We start from the raw sequence: 17,689 nt of genomic DNA on the forward strand, positions 1-17,689 counted from the left end.
GGTTATTTCATTTGAGCGCTGCATGTCTGCTGTGCGGTGCAATAGAGCCAGAGAGTCCATGTGAAAGAATATCCCAAGGTGAAAGACGTGTGTTATTCGTGTTGGGTAACATTTTCGACCCAGCTGGCACAGGGCCCACTGGTAACACTATTCTCTGTGTATTTTGCAACTGGTTCCTGCTTGTTGCTATGCTACCAAAGGGTGACTCTTGGGAGTGAGTTGAGCTCTGTGAGTGGTGTGGTATGGAGGTTTAGAGAGGCCTGCATTTCTTACTGACTGGCTCTACTCTGTATCTGGTCGGGAAGGAAGCTTGTTCCTCTTGTCCAGTTCTACCCCTCAAGTCAGACTGAAAGCACAAAATATAACAATGGCTATGATTCAGCATTCTAAATGATAGGTTTAGGATCAAGTTGAAATGTATTGTTAATCTCCGAGGAAGTCTTAACTGTTTTAGTGGGGGTGTTTATGATGGATAACTGGCAGTTTTTGAAGAGGTACAGAGGTTCAAGTTTTTCAATCTTTGGTCAAATGTTGAATATGATTGGCGCTGCCAATGTGAATAGGAAGCATTTTACAATGTATGGTTGTCTACATGGTATTGACTGCATTATGTGTGGTATAGCAAATATTTGCTGTCTGCTTTGCCTTCAGTTTGAGATTCAGCTCTACTCTTAAACCTATACATGGGCTTTGATACAAAATACTGTTTACTTGGTTGCACCTTCAGTTTCAGAATTTTCTCTCTCAATTACAAAAGTAAAGTCCCAGTCTCACCTTCGTATTTCCTTCCCTATAATGCACAATATACGGTGTACTGCCAATTCATTAATATATTGTTGTAAAATGATGAATCATTCCATTGTAGCGAAGCCCTCATTAGCCTGAAGGCTCATCAGTGGGAACAATAACTCAATTGCTGTGATTCTAAAGGGTTCTGTTTTTATGTTGTTTTTCTTCAGCTCCCAGTAGTTTTGAAAGAAGGCCAAGTTGAACTGTTCACGTCGGCGCCAATAAAGTGTTATCTGAGAAAGAGAGAATGATGCGAAAGTCCCCCAACTTTACCAGTAATTATCCTTACGCCGTGTGCTAAGCTCTCTACAGTTTACTAGATAACAGCAGTAGGCATTCAATGCCCTGTAATGCTTTATTAGGCTTCTATCCATCTAGATTAGTGGCCAGGTCACTAATGGAATTGGACGCCGCAGTCATGTCACAATAGAGAGATGGGGGAATTCTTGGCCTGTGCAGTGGAGATGGATTCGCTGGCTAAGTGACCCGGTCATTGCCATTCTCAGTGGGTCGAAAAGTGCAGCCAATGGGAAAACGGTGGGCCCACACTAATGGAGGGAGTTAGTTGGGTTTTCTTTTGTGTGTGCGCTTCTAACCATGGACAGAGACACATTTATGTTCTTGCTTTATCTCTGTATGTGATGACAAGGTAGCTGTCAAGTCATTTGGTTATGATGATTGGGGACCTACCAAGAAAAATGGTAACCTACATTGTCCCACTCGTTGGGAAGCTTGTTGTCTTCTGAAATTATGTAGCTAGCTGTGTAATGAATCTAAAACTCAATCTCTTCCTCTCTCTCTTCCCTAGACTGAGTCCATCTTTACTACGTACAGTACCTCCTCCATCGAGGTGGGCTAAGATACAGTACCTCCTCCATCGAGGTGGGCTAAGATGAGTATAACCAGTGATGAAGTTAACTTCTTGGTCTACAGATATCTTCAGGAGTCAGGTATGTATGACTGCCAAACTTCCTGCAACACAGTGTCTGTCTGTGCCTGTCTGCCTGTATGTCGGTGTCTGTCTCTCATGCCATTCATGCTAACCTGTATTTCACAGGTTGAATGAATTATTGAGTTCTTAGCCGCTGTATTTTATTACTCTTTTGTTGGGGCTTTCTTTGAAGCCTGTCATTGGTGAAACGCATGATAGCTCTGGCATTTCAAAATATATAGCACTGAAAAAGTATACTTGGTACGGATAATTGACTCGCTCCGCTGTCTGCGTTCACTTGTATTTTTTGATAGCATAACATTGACATAAAAAGTGTAGATATGTTTGTATAGGAGTAAGAGGTTTGTGTTGCAGGGTCTCTGGTGTTGTCATTGTACTGACTGTGTTCTCTGTGTGTTCGTTTCCAGGTTTCACCCACTCAGCGTTCACCTTTGGAATTGAGAGCCACATCAGCCAGTCCAACATCAATGGAACACTAGTGCCCCCTGCTGCCCTCATCTCCATCCTGCAGAAAGGCCTCCAGTATGTGGAGGCAGAGATCAGTATCAATGAGGTGAGGCCAGCTGCTCCAGTCCATGCTGCTGTCTAGTGCTGCCTTGGGACACATTCATTAGTGCACACCGTAGCAAAAAGTCCACATAGTTCCTCCCTGTTTCAATCTGTTTTCTATTGTTTGGTGCCTAGAGAATACAACCTTGGACTACCACTGTCAGAACAATACACACTCTCCATATAAATCAATGAGGTTATATAAGACTGCCTTCACTAATATAGTGAAGTACAGTGAAGTAAATTGATCAAAATCATAAATTGTTAACAATACAAAAATAAATACAAAAATCAATACACTATTGTACTTGGTAAATGAAAACAAATTAAATCCCACCTTTAATGAAATATGGTGTAACCCTGGCATGTTTGGCGTTATGTTGGCAGGATGGCACAGTGTTTGATGGGCGGCCCATCGAGTCTCTGTCACTCATCGACGCGGTGATGCCGGACGTGGTACAGACGCGGCAGCAGGCCTTCCGCGACAAGCTAGCCCAGCAACAGGCGGCCGGCAGCATGGCAGTTGTTGCCGCTAGCAACCAACTTAATGCAACAAAGAACGGAGAGGCCACCGTGAACGGAGAGGAAAACGGAACACACACCATCTGTAAGAATTACTTCCTCTCTGAGCCATTTAGCTGTTGCTAGCTGGTATTTTCATATCGTAACTTAGCAAATAATATTTTCCTACATTATCTCGATACTTACTATGTGAGACAGCTGAATCTCCATAAATCAGCAAACCCAAGCATGATCAACATCACATTGGTTTATTTGAGCACAGTAGTACAGCTTTAAGTGAGCACACTAGTACAAAGTGTGTGTGTGTGTGTGTGTGTGTGGGGGGGTTACTTCAGAACAGTGTGGTTTTCACCAAATGTGAGGTCATTAGTGACATGGCATTGAGTGTTGGTGAATTTGACCCTGCCTGCATTTACCTTTTATTGTGCCTCCCTAACTGTTCAGATGCTTGTAGAGTTCAGCCAGTGAAACCAGAGAGGTGTGGGTCAGGTGACGCATTAGACTAGGGAGAAGCGGATTTTGTGGATGTTTGTCAGCCGATCCCACTGGAGTTAAAGTCTAATGTGTGGGTGAGTGGCAGAGCATCAGGAAAGACTTACTGTAAATAATGATTACTTGTGCCATGGAAATTCAGTACTGAGAGAGATTGGGTAATTTCTTCAAACAATCATCTTTATTTAATATCGATTTAATTATTGCAAGAATGAGGCTGGTCGATAAAAACACAGACACCAACAGGACAGAAATTTCCTCCTATTAAGTATTAATTGCTAACTACTAATATCAAACAAATCAGGTAAATATGTCATTTTTCTTTCATACTTGTCTGAACAGACAGGGAGGCTGCAGGCCCTTAGGGTTGCGCTGCAGGCCCTTAGGATTGCGCTGCAGGCCCTTAGGATTGCGCTGCAGGCCCTTAGGATTGCGCTGCAGGCCCTTAGGATTGCGCTGCAGGCCCTTAGGATTGCGCTGCAGGCCCTTAGGATTGCGCTGCAGGCCCTTAGGATTGCGCTGCAGGCCCTTTGCGCTGCAGCCCCCCGCTGCAGCCCCTTAGGATTGCGCTGCAGGCCCTTAGGATTGCGCTTAGGATTGCGCTGCAGGCCCTTAGGTTTGCGCTGCAGGCCCTTAGGTTTGCGCTGCAGCCCCTTAGGATTGCGCTGCAGCCCCTTAGGATTGCGCTGCAGCAAAAACATATCTGGAAGAAAAACACATTTTATCAATACTGCTGGCAAGATACGAAGATGATTACTGGATTAGCTCTTAATTCATCTCCCCGAATAGTTGTGCTTTGACGCCGCACAGATTGCTCCCTCTGATTCTTTTGGGTCAACAATTATGTTTGATGCGGTAATTGAAAATCTTAGATAACACGGTTATTTAAAAATCTCACACTCTTCTTTTTGAAGGCAGTGTTTTAGAACTAGCCTAATTAAAATGATTTGATCTTGAATGGTTATGATTTTGAAAGGTGAGAGGTTAAACATCTCAAATTTTTGTCACAAATGCACTTAATAGATAGTTTGTTTTTGTAGCTGAATATGGCACTAGAATAGAAAGACTGAAAATATGGTTCCATTTCCATGTGATATTCTGAATAGTACAGTAGGTACTGGGAGTTGTGTCTAACAGAGGGTGGGTTTGATCTGATTACAGATAACCAGAGTGAGCCCATGGAGATGGATGTGGACGTGGAGATCCCAGCTAGCAAGGCCACGGTCCTCCGAGGCCATGAGTCAGAGGTGTTCATCTGTGCCTGGAACCCTGTCAGCGACCTGCTCGCCTCTGGGTGAGTCTCACTGGGATGGGTCAGGGGTGGGTGTATGGCTGGGCGATATGGCCTAAAAATATATTTTTTCTTCTAATTTATGGGCGATTCACTATCTATATACAGTTGTCGGAAGTTTACATACAGTTTAGCCAAATACATTTAAACTCAGTTTTTCACAATTCCTGACATTTCATTCTAGTAAAAATTCCCTCTCTTAGGTCAGTTAGGATCACCACTTTATTTTAAGAATGTGAAATGCCAGAATAATAGAGATAATGATTTATTTCAGCTTTTATTTCTTTCATCACATTCCAGAAGTTTACATACACTCAATTAGTATTTGGTAGCATTGCCTTTAAATTGTTTAATTTGGGTCAAATGTTTCAGGTAGCCTTCCACAATCTTCCCACTATAAGTTGGGTGAATTTTGGTCCATTCCTTCTGACAGGGCTGGTGTCAGGTTTGTAGGCCTCCTTGCTCGCACACGCCTTTTCAGTTCTGCCCACACATTTTCAATAGGATTGAGGTCAGGGCTTTGTGATGGCCACTCCAATACCTTGACTTAGTTGTCCTTAAGCCATTTTTCCACAACTTTGGAAGTATGCTTGGGGTCATTGTCCAGTTGGAAGACTCATTTGCGACCAAGCTTTAACTTTAACTGATGTATTGAGATGTTGCTTCAATATATCCACATAATTTTACTTCCCTCATGATGCCATCTATTTTGTGAAGTGCACCCTCCTCCAGACCCTCCTGCAGCAAAGCACACCCACAACATGATGCTGTCACCCCTGTGCTTGAACGGTTGGGATGGTGTTCTTTGGCTTGCAAGCCTCCCCCTTTTTCCTCCAAACATAACGGTGGTCATTATGGCCAAACAGTTGTATTTTTGTTTCATCAGACCAGAGGACATTTCTCCAAAATGTATGATCTTTGTCCCCACGTGCAGTTGCAAACTGTAGTCTGGCTTTTTTATGGCAGTTTTGGAGCAGTGGCTTCTTCCTTGCTGAGCGGCCTTTCAGGTTATGTCGATATAGGACTCGTTTTACTGTGGATGTAGATAATTTTGTACCTGTTTCCTCCAGCATCTTCACAAGGTTCTTTGCAGTTGTTCTGGGATTGATTTGCACTTTTCGCACCAAGTACGTTTATCTCTAGGAGACAGAATGCGTCTCCTTCCTGAGCGGTATGACGGCTGTGTGGTCCCATGGTGTTTATACTTGCGTACTATTATTTTTAAAGATGAACGTGGTATCTTCAGGCGTTTGGAAATTGCTCAGAAGGATGAATCTACAATTATTATTTTTTGGCTGATTTCTTTTGATTTTCCCATGATGTCAAGCAAAGAGGCACTGAGTTTGAAATTAGGCCTTGAAATACATTCACAGGTACACCCCCAATTGACTCAAATGATGTCAATTAGCTTATCAGAAGCTTCTAAAGCAATGACATCATTTTCTGGAATTTTCCAAGCTGTTTAAAGGCACAGTCACCTTAATGTACGCAAACTTCTGACCACTGGAATTGTGATACAGTGAATTATAAGTGAAATAATATGTCTTCAAACAATTGTTGAAAAAATTACTTGTGTCATGCCAAAACTATAGTTTGTTTAATAAGAAATTTGTGGAGTGGTTGAAAAACAAGTTTTAATGACTCCAACCTAAGTGTATGTAAACTTCCGACTTCAACTGTACATTACCAATCAAAAGTTTGGAAACACCTTCTCATTCAAGGGTGTTTCCTTATTTTTTGTATTTTCTACATTGTACAATAATAAGTGAAGACATAAACTATGAAATAAACAAATATGGAATCATGTAGTAACCAAAGAAGTGTTAAAAAATCAAAATATATTTAAGATTCTTCAAAGTAGCCACCCTTTGCCTTGATGACAGCTTTGCACACTCTTAGCATTCTCTCAACCAACTTCACCTGGAATGCTTTACCAACAGTCTTGAAGGAGTTCCCACATATGCTGAGCACTTGTTGACTGCTTTTCCTTCACTCTGCAGTCCAACTCATCCCAAACCATCTCAATTGGATTTAGGTCAGGTGATTGTGGAGGCCAGGTCATCTGATGCAGCACTCCATCACTCTCCTTATTGGTAAAATAGCCCTTACTCAGCCTGGAGATGTGTTGGGTAATTGTCCTGTTGAGAAACAAATTATAGTCCCACTAAGCGCAACCCTGATGGGATGGCGTATCGCTGCAGAATGCTGAGCTAGCCATACTGGTTAAGTGTGCCTTGAATTTGAAATAAATCACAGACAGTGTCACCAGCAAAGAACCCCCACACCATCACACCTTCTTCGCCATGCTTCGCGGTGGAAACCACACATGTGGAGGTCATCCATTCACCTACTCTGCGTCTCACAAAGACACGGCGGTTGGAACCAAAAATCTTATATTTGGACTCATCAGACCAAAGGACAGATTTCCACCGGTCTAATGTCCATTGCTCGTGTTTCTTGGTCCAAGCAAGTCGCTTTTTATTATTGGTGTCCTTTAGTAGTGGTTAATTTGCAGCAATTCGACCACGAAGGCCTGATTCACTCAGTCTCCTCTGAACAGTTGCTGTTGAGATTAGAGGTCGACCGATTAATCGGAATGGCTGATTAATTAGGGCAGATTTCAAGTTTTCATAACAATCGGAAATCAGTAATTTCTTTTGAATTTTTATACTTTTTATTTAACTAGGCAAGTCAGTTAAGAACACATTCTTATTTTCAATGACTGCCTAGGAACTGTGGGTTAACTGCCTTGTTCAGGGGCAGAACGACAGATTTTCACCTTGTCAGCTCAGGGGTTCCAATCTTGCAACTGCACAGTTAACTAGTCCAACGCTCTAACCATTGCACTCCACGAGTAGCTTGCCTGTTACGCGAATGCAGTAGAAGCCAAGATAAATTGCTAGCTAGCATTAAACTTATCTTATAAAAAACAATCAATCATAATCACTAGTTTTAACTACTACTCCACTTTAGCAGGCAATATTAACCAGGTGAAATTGTGTCATTTCTCTTGCGTTCATTGCACGCAGAGTCAGGGTATATGCAACAGTTTGGGCTGCCTGGCTCATTGCGAACTAATTTGCCAGAACTTTACGTAATTATGACATACATTGAAGTTTGTGCAATGTAAAAAGAATATTTAGACTTAGGGATGCCACCCGTTAGATAAAATACCGAACGGTTCCGTATTTCACTGAAATAATAAACGTTTTGTTTTCGAAAGGATAGTTTCCGGATTCGATCATATTAATGACCAAAGGCTCGTATTTCTGTGTGTTATTGTGTTATAATTAAGTCTGATTTGATAAAGCAATCTGACTGAGCGCAAGCCCGTAATCATTCATTCAAACAGCACTTTTGTGCGTTTTGCCAGCAGCTCTTCGCGAGCACAGGGCTGTTTATGACTTCAAGCCTATCAGCCTAATGGCTGGTGTAACCAATGTGAAATGGCTAGCTAGTTAGCTGGGTGTGCGCTAATACTGTTTCAAACGTCACTCGCTTTTAGATTTGGAGTAGTTAATCCCCTTGCGCTGCGGCTTTTGTTGAGCGATGGGTAACGATGCTTCGAGTGTGGCTGTTGTCGATGTGTTCCTGGTTCGAGCCCAGGTAGGGGCGAGGAGGGGGGAAGCTATACTGTTACACTGGCAATATTATAGTGCCTATAAGAACATCCAATAGTCAGAGAGAGAAATAGTCCTATAAATACTATATTAACTACAACCTAAAACCTCTTACCTTGGAATATTGAAGGCTCATGTTAAAAGGAACCACCAACTTTCATATTTTCTCATATTCTGAGCAAGGAACTTAAACGTTAGCTTTTTTACATGGCACACATTTTTATATGGCACATATTACTTTCTTCTCCAACACTTTGTTTTTGGATTATTTAAACCGACATTGAACATGTTTCATTATTTATTTGAGGCTCAATTGATTTTAATGATGTTTTATATTAAGTTAAAATAAGTGTTAATTCAGTATTGTTGTAATTGTCATTATTACCAGTAAAAAAATTGTCTGATTAATCGGTATCGGCTTTTTTGGTCCTCCAATAATCGGTATCGGCGTTGAAAAATCATAATGTCACGTTCTGACCTTTATTTCCTTTGTTTTGTATTTATTTTAGTATGGTCAGGGTGTGAGTTGGGTGGGCAGTCTATGTTTGTTTTTCTAAGTTTTGGGGTATTTCTATGTTTCGGCCCAGTATGGTTCTCAATCAGAGGCAGGTGTCATTAGTTGTCTCTGATTGAGAATCATACTTAGGTAGCCTGGGTTTCACTGTGTGTTTGTGGGTGATTGTTCCTGTCTCTGTGTTTTGCACCAGATAGGGCTGTTTTTGGTTTTCCACGTTTATTGTTTTGTAGTGTTCGTGTTTATCTTTTTTTTATTAAACATGAATCAATATAACCACACTGCGTTTTGGTCCGCCTCTACTTCACCACAGGAATACCATTTCACATAATCGGTCGACCTCTCGTTGAGATGTTTGTTACTTGAACTATGAAGCATTTATTTGGCCTGCCATCTGAGGTGCAGTTAACTCAACTCAAATGAACTTATCCTTAGCAGCAGAGGTTACTCTGGGTCTTCCTTTCCTGTGGAAGTCCTCATTAGAGCCTGTTTCATCATAGCACTTGATGTTTTCTGCGACTGCACTTGAAGAAACTTTCATAGTTCTCAAAATTTTCCAGATTGACTGACCTTCATGTCTTGAAGTAATGATGGGACTGTCGTTTTTTTGTTACTTATTTGAGCTGTTGCCATAATATGGACTTGGTCTTTTACTAAATAGGGCTATCTTCTGTATACCACCTCTACCTTGTCACAAGACAACAGATTGGCTCAAACGCATTAAGAAGGAAAGAAATTCCACAAATTAACTTTTACATGGCACACCTGTTAATTGAATGCATTCCAGGTGACTACCTCATGAAGCTGGTCGAGAGAATGTGAAGTGTGCAAAGTTGTCATCAAGGCAAAGGGTGGCTACTTTGAAGAGCCTCAAATATAAAATACATGTTAATTTGTTTAACACTTTTTTGATTACATGATTCCATATGTGTTTTTTCATATGTTTGATGTCTTTGCTATAATTCTACAATGTAGAAAATAGTAGGTGTGTCCAAAATCTTGTGTGTATATATACTGTATGTGTGTAATATATATTGTGTGTGTGTATGTATGTATAAAACATGGTTTGACATTTTCTCAAAATAAGCTTTGTTGCACAAAATTAATAGTCAATACACTGCATTTCAAACAGTCTGGAATAATCTGATGAATTCGGGGCTTGTAAAATAATACCTAGACCAAATATAAGCCTTCAACCATAAGACCGACTAATTATTTTATCAAAATAGTTTCACCTGCTTTTTTTTCAAGTCTGTCTATGAATATATAACCAAAACCATGAAAACTAACACAGGTCTCTTAAACAATATTTCAGACTCGAATCCACTGCTAATTAGTAGCCAGCTAATGTTTATATTTCAAGTCTAGCCAACTTGGATATTTTTGCCTGCTAACAAGGTACTGTAGAACAGTTGAACTGTTATGAATACACCCTCCTGGCCATCTCTAAAACTTGTGAACTACAGCCGGTTCACTTTGTTTAGATGTTGAAATCAAGTGGCCTACATTGATAAAAAATATGCTTATTTCTCAGAATGAGAACAAGTTGCCAATTTTTATGCTCATGGCACATTTATAAAACAGACAGCTAGCATGTAACCATCTGAGGCTAAAATGCTGCTAGCAGTATGTGGTACCGCAATGCTGCACGCAACAAACTGAACATCTATTTGCCACAATCATGTTCATTGATACTCCCGTCGAGTAGGGTCTGCTCTGTTCTAAATTTCCGGAGTGAAGACATAAAAAGAGTATCGTTACAAAGGTTAAGTTCTCTATTACAGTAAAATAATGTTGAAACTGCTTGTCATAGAGGAAGAAGTGATCTTTCATCTCTTTGTTTTGAGTGGCAGGGGGAGGGACTGGGTCAGTGCTGGGTTGACTTCTCTGGGACTTGGGAGGCTAGAGCGACACACACACACTGCCGCACACACACTATGTATTTAATTTTTCTTCTATATTCTATCTGTTTGTGTCTAGGTCGGGAGACTCGACAGCCCGGATCTGGAACCTTATTGAGAACAGTAACAGCAGCCCCACCCAGCTGGTGCTCAAACACTGCATCAGGGAGGGGGGGCAGGACGTCCCCAGCAACAAAGACGTCACCTCACTAGACTGGAATGTGAGTTCTCAGTGGTCCATTCCATCCACGTCTACTGTATCTATTCTTACTTGACTGAAATGGTCTGGAACAGAACATTAGAAGCCATCTACACTGAGGACAGTTCACTAAAGGTCTGTTTTACCCCACAGAGCGATGGGACACTCTTAGCAACCGGATCCTATGATGGATTTGCAAGGATATGGACAAAAGATGGTATGCTGAGTTTTGTAGCTTTTTTAATTCAATTAAACAACCGTGCCCAATGCCCATTCTGAATCATACTGTTATCTGTGTAGATGCATTAAACTCTTGTCTTTCACAGGTAATCTGGCGAGCACCTTGGGCCAACATAAAGGACCCATATTTGCACTGAAGTGGAACAAGAAAGGGAACTGTATCCTCAGTGCTGGTGTAGATAAGGTATTTTTGATTGAATGCATCATGTCACTCATGTAGCAATCAATTAATATTAGTTCAAGAATGCTGACTGAATGTTTTTGTATACCGCCCAACGAGGTTCCTTCAAATGTCTTTGGGCACTGAGCAAATTTCAGTTCTGATGAGAGTTAACTTGAACGTTGTGAAAATTCTGTGCACGTTTACTATGAACACTGAGGCTGTACCTGCTGTAATTTACTGTTTTAACAGTGACCAAGTAAACTACTGTGGCTATTTGATCATAATGTAGTCCTACCAGAGTGGCCTACCATAACATTTTAACATTTTAACATGGAAATGGCTGTTCTATCGTTCAGCCTACAGTAGCAGCCAATGTGTGGTGTTCAATGTAGGCCTACATTCCATGAGACTTTTGAAAAAACATGCAGGGCTTGACATTAACCTGTTTATCCACTTGTCCTTCAGATAAGGAGGTGACAACATTTTTGTTGTGTTTGATGCAAGAAACCACTTTACAAAATAAAATGCATTATTAGTCCCATACCGTTATTACAGAGATAACAGACAAATGCTGCTACCCTCTGCCTATTGGTTACTTATCTTATTTAAGCCTGTCTCAAAATACAACACTGCCCCTCTTGCATAGTTTGTTTTTCATACTAAGTCTTGCGAAGTTTGTTTTGTTTCTGTACGTTGCATTGAAAGTGGCTAGTATTGAGTTGGTTCAATCACAATTCCCACAGTAAAGGGAAACATTGATATTGTTAACTAACGGGGAAAACTCAAGAAGGTTTAGTGAAGTTCAATCTCATGCTTCTATGCGCAGGCTGATATTTCTTCTACGCGGCAGTCCCGGGGTAACTTCGTGAACAGCTTAGAAGGAACATTGCCCCCCAATTGTCAAGAGTTTGTACTGCATTTTCTATGTATCTATTGTCATTTTCCAGACGACAATCATTTGGGACGCACACACAGGAGAGGCTAAGCAGCAGTTCCCCTTCCACTCAGGTAAGCCCCCTGTTTCCCGAACAGAAAGATGTAGGACTTCAGCTTCCCGGCTGATGTGAGTTAACTCTTTGCAAACCCTCCTGTCCCTGTGTGTTGCCTCCTAACCACAGCTCCAGCCCTGGACGTGGACTGGCAAAACAACACAACATTTGCCTCCTGCAGCACAGACATGTGCATCCACGTGTGTCGACTGGGCAGCGACCGGCCGCTCAAGACCTACCAGGGCCACACGGTAAACAAACAGACAGCGTCTGTGTTCTAACCTCTACATCTCACACTACTGAGGACATAGTCACACTTAGGATTTCTCTACTGAATGTGTTTCCCCCAACTTTTGTACTTCTGAAAAGTAAATACGATTATTTTGTGACTAGCGGTAGGAAGAGCAGGATGTCTTGTGTTGGTCCTCTGAGTCTACATGATATCTGCCCATGTGTTTCAGAATGAAGTTAACGCTATTAAGTGGGACCCATCAGGGATGCTACTAGCCTCCTGCTCTGATGACATGACTTTAAAGGTAATGCCAGTGCTGCCACTTCAGGCAAGATTCTGGACACACAATGAATTCCACCTCTTTCCTATGACCATGATCAATATGTCAATATAAGAATGTAATTATTACATAGTGAGTTTAAAGTGTGCTGTGCTCTTCCCCAGATCTGGAGTATGAAGCAGGACTCATGTGTCCATGACCTCCAGGCCCACAGTAAAGAGATCTACACTATCAAGTGGAGCCCCACCGGCCCAGGCACCAGCAACCCCAACGCCAACATCATGCTGGCTAGGTGGGACACACGCACACAGCTCCTAAGCTTGTTTTGGGACACCGTTGTGATTTATTAGTTGAAAATGGGCAGTGTGTGTGCCAGTGAAAGGGTCTCTTGTCAAAAAGTGTCCCAGACATCCGCCCAGGTCTAATAACTGTCAGTCGTTGAGGGACATAAAGCCGATGACCCAGACATGAATGCATGCATAAATGTTACAGTTCAAATAGCAGAGGTATTTACAACCTCTACTGGCATCCCCTGGGATGGGTCTATATTTCATTCTTGATGTAAAACGGCCATTACTGCTATGACTTGTGAGGAACTTGATAGTTATCTGAGGTAAATGTGGCTATTGTACACCAAGATACAGCTCCTGTCTGATCCTGTGATTTATTTGGTTCTTTCCGAACTTCTTTTTTAATTGAGTTTTTATCTCCATCTTTTCCTTTGTCTTTGTAAAGTGAGATTTGCAACCTAGGTTGACTTACACTACCTAATAATAACATTTTGATGAGAAAGTGTGAATGAAAGTCTGCTTCTCTTTTCATTAACACTTGCTTTCAACCGTGTCTCTCCTTTTGTGGTGACAGATATTCACACCATTTCACTGATCCTACAAAATCACATATCCTGTTTTGGCTCTGTGAATCAGCATTTTCAAATAGAATTTGTGTCGACCACCAAAGCAAACTTATTGACATGTTTCTTACATTTCATATCCTTCTTTTCATATCCTTCTTTCCATGTAGTGTTGTTGTCAATCTAAAGCTGGAAAAACTACCCGGCTGCTACTTTGTCATAAAGGTGTTAAATCGCCTGTCAAACCCTGTAAATTAACATTCGTATGGAAAGACAAATGATGGCTTGTTGATATTAACATAAACTTAAAGTTAGAGCTTTCATGTATTTCAGTTACAGTATGTCTTTGCGTGTTGTAGATGGCAGTTAGTAGATGGAGAACTGACCATGTGCTATAATGTACCCCTTAGTGCCTCGTTTGACTCAACTGTGCGTCTGTGGGATGTGGAGCGAGGTGTGTGTATCCACACCCTGACCAAACACCAGGAGCCTGTCTACAGTGTGGCCTTCAGCCCTGACGGGAAGCACTTGGCCAGCGGCTCCTTCGACAAGTGTGTCCACATCTGGAACACCATGGTGAGTCACCCAGGAGATTATAACAGCTTAAAACAGGTTATAGCAGCTTACAACAGTTAGTTACTTGGTCATGGAAAACCCCTGGCCCCAATGCATTACCCAGACAGTGAGATCAGTGATGTTGTAAGGTCGAGCAGGCAACTATGGCCATCTCGCAGTCCTCACCAAAGTTGGTTGTGTTGTGGTTGCAGACTGGAGCCTTGGTGCATAGCTACAGGGGGACCGGAGGGATTTTCGAGGTGTGTTGGAACAGCACAGGAGACAAAGTTGGTGCTAGCGCTTCAGATGGATCAGTAAGTTGTCATATTTTAGTTGAGTTGGATTATAATTTGTGTTTCAAGCTGTATATCATTTGTAATTATCTGTTTTCTTTCATTTATGCAAGCACTGTTTATTTTATTTCACCTTTATTTAACCAGGTAGGCAAGTTGAGAACAAGTTCTCATTTACAATTGTGACCTGGCCAAGATAAAGCAAAGCAGTTCGACACATACAACGACACAGAGTTACACATGGAGTAAAACAAACATACAGTCAATAATACAGTATAAACAAGTCTATATACGATGTGAGCAAATGAGGTGAGATAAGGGAGGTAAAGGCAAAAAAAGGCCATGGTGACAAAGTAAATACAATATAGCAAGTAAAACACAGGAATGGTGTTGGAAGACTGTGCAAAGTAGATATAAAAATAATGGGGTGCAAAGGAGCAAAATAAAAATAAATTTTAAAAATGAGCAAACTAAATAAATAAATACAGTAGGGAAAGAGGTAGTTGTTTGGGCTAAATTATATGTGGGCTATGTACAGGTGCAGTAATCTGTGAGCTGCTCTGTCAATCACACGTTTCTAGATGTTAAAGGGATACTTCGGGATTTTGGCAATGAGGCTCTTTATCTACTTCCCCAGAGTTAGATTAACTTGTGGATACCATTTTATGTCTCTTGTGTCCAGTATGAAGGAATTTAAAGTTCGTTTCGTGAGCCAATGCTAACTAGCGTTAGCGCAATTACTGGAAGTCTATGAGCATCTACTAGCATTCTAGCAGATACCCATAGACTTCCAGTCATTGTGCTAACGGTAGTTAGCAATTGTGCTAGCACCAGTTAGCAACTTCCTTCAAACTGTACGCAGAGACATCAAAATGGTATCTACGAGTTCATCTGACTGGGGAAGTAGATAAATTGCCTCATTTGCAAAATCCCAAAGTATCCCTTTTAACCAAGGTGAATAAAAGCTAAGCCCCTAATGCTTTAGTCTCGGGACCAATGCCTTCAAAAGTGCATGGAGAGGAACCAAAATAATCCGAAGCATAATATGTATTATTAATCATGTTATCTTTGCCCTCTAGGTATGTGTTCTTGATCTCAGAAAATAGCATCCTGGCAGTGACTTTGAAGTTGGACCCTGCCATCTGCAAACACTCTCATAGCTCAAAGCAGGCCTGGCAACATGGAGGACATCCTCACAGGGCGGACACAGGAGACATTTTAACAACCACAAAATACTTAATGACAGAGGCAATCCTCAGTTTGTGGATTTGTGTCTCCTGTTTAAGACCACAAAGAACATTTCCTGGGTTAATTAACATACTGGACGAAATCCAATTTATGAGGAAGAGGGTTTGTATAGGAAGACAGACCGGTGTTTTGGGTGTGTTTGACATGACATTGTGAGAGAAAGGTTGTGTTTTAGAACGTATCTAAGCACATGTTAGCCCTATGGTGTCCTGAGTTGAGAAACAATATGGGAGACATGAGGAGAGTGACATTGTTATTGCTGCACTGGCATTCTCAAATTATGTGATGTTTAAATTGTCCTCAGTGGAGAATAGTTCCTGTTTAAACAGTACTTCTTGCAGATTTTTCACAAATAGACTTCTGAAAGTCAGAGTTAAAAAAGGTGCCGCTATGCGGTAGCTCTGTGCTCGCATTTAATAACATCAAGGTCAACCAAAATCACCAAACTGCCATGTTTAACTTCTCTAAGTTTGAATGACATTTAATTCACTTTAAAAAGAAAATATGCAAAAAGCGTGGTTTATAAACATATATTCTCCCTTCTGGATGTACATTTAATGAATGTAAAATATGTAAATTAGAAAAATACACAGACGTATATACTGTGTATATATGTTTATATTCAGTACACTTTAACGTAATCTTCTAGACGCTCAATACTGGCTTGAGCTATCACGTCTTTTCTTTGCTGATACTCGGTTACAAGACCCTGATTCAATTTAATGCACGTCAGATAGATGTTTCTTTTGTTTCCATGTATGTTATTTTATTCTGACAATTATGTGTGTATCAGGTTGGTGTGTTAAGTCAGGTGGTGCTGAAGTGGACTGTAGTCATTTCACTGATGGCTCTTTACACTTTAAGCCATGGAGATCTGTGCCTCAACGTAACTGAATGGACCATGGGTAATGATGAATGGGATAAAGATGGGATGTTACATTCTGTAGGCTCTACCTGTTTTGTCAGGGTTACCCCTGGCTCAGGTCTGGGATGTGAAACAGGACGTGTCTGTATTCAGCCCTAATGACCACCATTGAAATGGAAATCAGAACAGACAGAGCACATGCTGATTGAGAAGGAGAGGATGCTGTGAACATTTGTATTGTGTTTTCTTAATGTTGCTTTAGTAGCAAAGTGTCATCACTAGTCACCTACTGAGCTTTTCTTACAGTACTCCTTTGTTTGGCAGGGTGATCGTTCTGGTGGAAACCCAGGTTACACGCTGACTGATCAACCAGGCTCTGATTGGTCAAATGGAAGTCCTACTGTAGCTTCTAAGCTGTGATTGGTTGAGTTGGGTTGAGGTCCCGACATTGCCACCGCCTGATCTAATTGGTCAGATTGGATTTATTTGACTTGCCTGTATGATGGATTTAGCTTTGTGTGCAGTATGTCTACTTGTACTTATCGTGGTCTACCGTGACAGTCTTTTCAAACTAACAAGCCACCACTTTGAGAATGCCTTTTTCTGGTCCATTCTTTCAGTCAAGCTCATTTTTAGGTCTTTTAGTCAAGCTCATTTTTAGAGCACTTTTTCAGAAGGTAGGCTCAGCTTTTGTTTGGATTTGTGCTGAAAGAGGAAGGCCAACATTTCATTTCATTTTTTTTAAAATATAAATAATCTGGCGTTGATGTTTTTTTGCTGAGAGCCAATATTGTCTGTGTCAGACTGAGAATCGGGCTGTGGTTGGTGGCCATCTTGGCATGTTGAGAAGCCCAGTGTGGAATAAAATGCTGTGACTGACAGCGATCTCTCTCCTACCCCAGGCTAGGATATGGTCATCTGTTTCCAAGACTAAACAATGAATTCACACTCAATGTCTCAAATAAATCACTCTATTTTGATATGAGAAAACACTGTCCGTTTCTTGTATTGTTGGGTTTGTCACTTATGCAGCAGAATGTATAGCATTACTATGATCATGTGCATAATGAAGTAGACACTTAGTGTGTTAGTGTAGCACTGTAGGAGATATTTAATGTTATCAATTAGCTTGTGATACATTA

General features: G+C 41.1%; 1 protein-coding gene across 1 annotated transcript in view; it reads left to right on the forward strand.

Annotated features, from left to right (window-relative positions):
• The window catches only part of LOC124045905 (F-box-like/WD repeat-containing protein TBL1X), a 42,756-nt gene extending 25,219 nt beyond the window's left edge, over positions 1-17,537 (forward strand). The window contains exons 2-15 of the mRNA XM_046365693.1: positions 1,598-1,739; positions 2,149-2,294; positions 2,678-2,897; positions 4,466-4,598; positions 10,710-10,851; positions 10,983-11,046; positions 11,156-11,253; positions 12,180-12,240; positions 12,351-12,472; positions 12,683-12,757; positions 12,898-13,025; positions 13,997-14,162; positions 14,354-14,455; positions 15,514-17,537. Of these exons, the coding sequence (XP_046221649.1) occupies positions 1,682-1,739; positions 2,149-2,294; positions 2,678-2,897; positions 4,466-4,598; positions 10,710-10,851; positions 10,983-11,046; positions 11,156-11,253; positions 12,180-12,240; positions 12,351-12,472; positions 12,683-12,757; positions 12,898-13,025; positions 13,997-14,162; positions 14,354-14,455; positions 15,514-15,540 (1,542 nt within the window). The 5' untranslated portion in view covers positions 1,598-1,681 and the 3' untranslated portion in view covers positions 15,541-17,537. The remainder of the gene's footprint in view (positions 1-1,597; positions 1,740-2,148; positions 2,295-2,677; positions 2,898-4,465; positions 4,599-10,709; positions 10,852-10,982; positions 11,047-11,155; positions 11,254-12,179; positions 12,241-12,350; positions 12,473-12,682; positions 12,758-12,897; positions 13,026-13,996; positions 14,163-14,353; positions 14,456-15,513) is intronic.
• Positions 17,538-17,689: the final 152 nt, after the last annotated feature.

This window comes from Oncorhynchus gorbuscha, linkage group LG01, assembly GCF_021184085.1.
Source record: "Oncorhynchus gorbuscha isolate QuinsamMale2020 ecotype Even-year linkage group LG01, OgorEven_v1.0, whole genome shotgun sequence".
NCBI classification, from domain to species: Eukaryota; Metazoa; Chordata; class Actinopteri; order Salmoniformes; family Salmonidae; genus Oncorhynchus; species Oncorhynchus gorbuscha.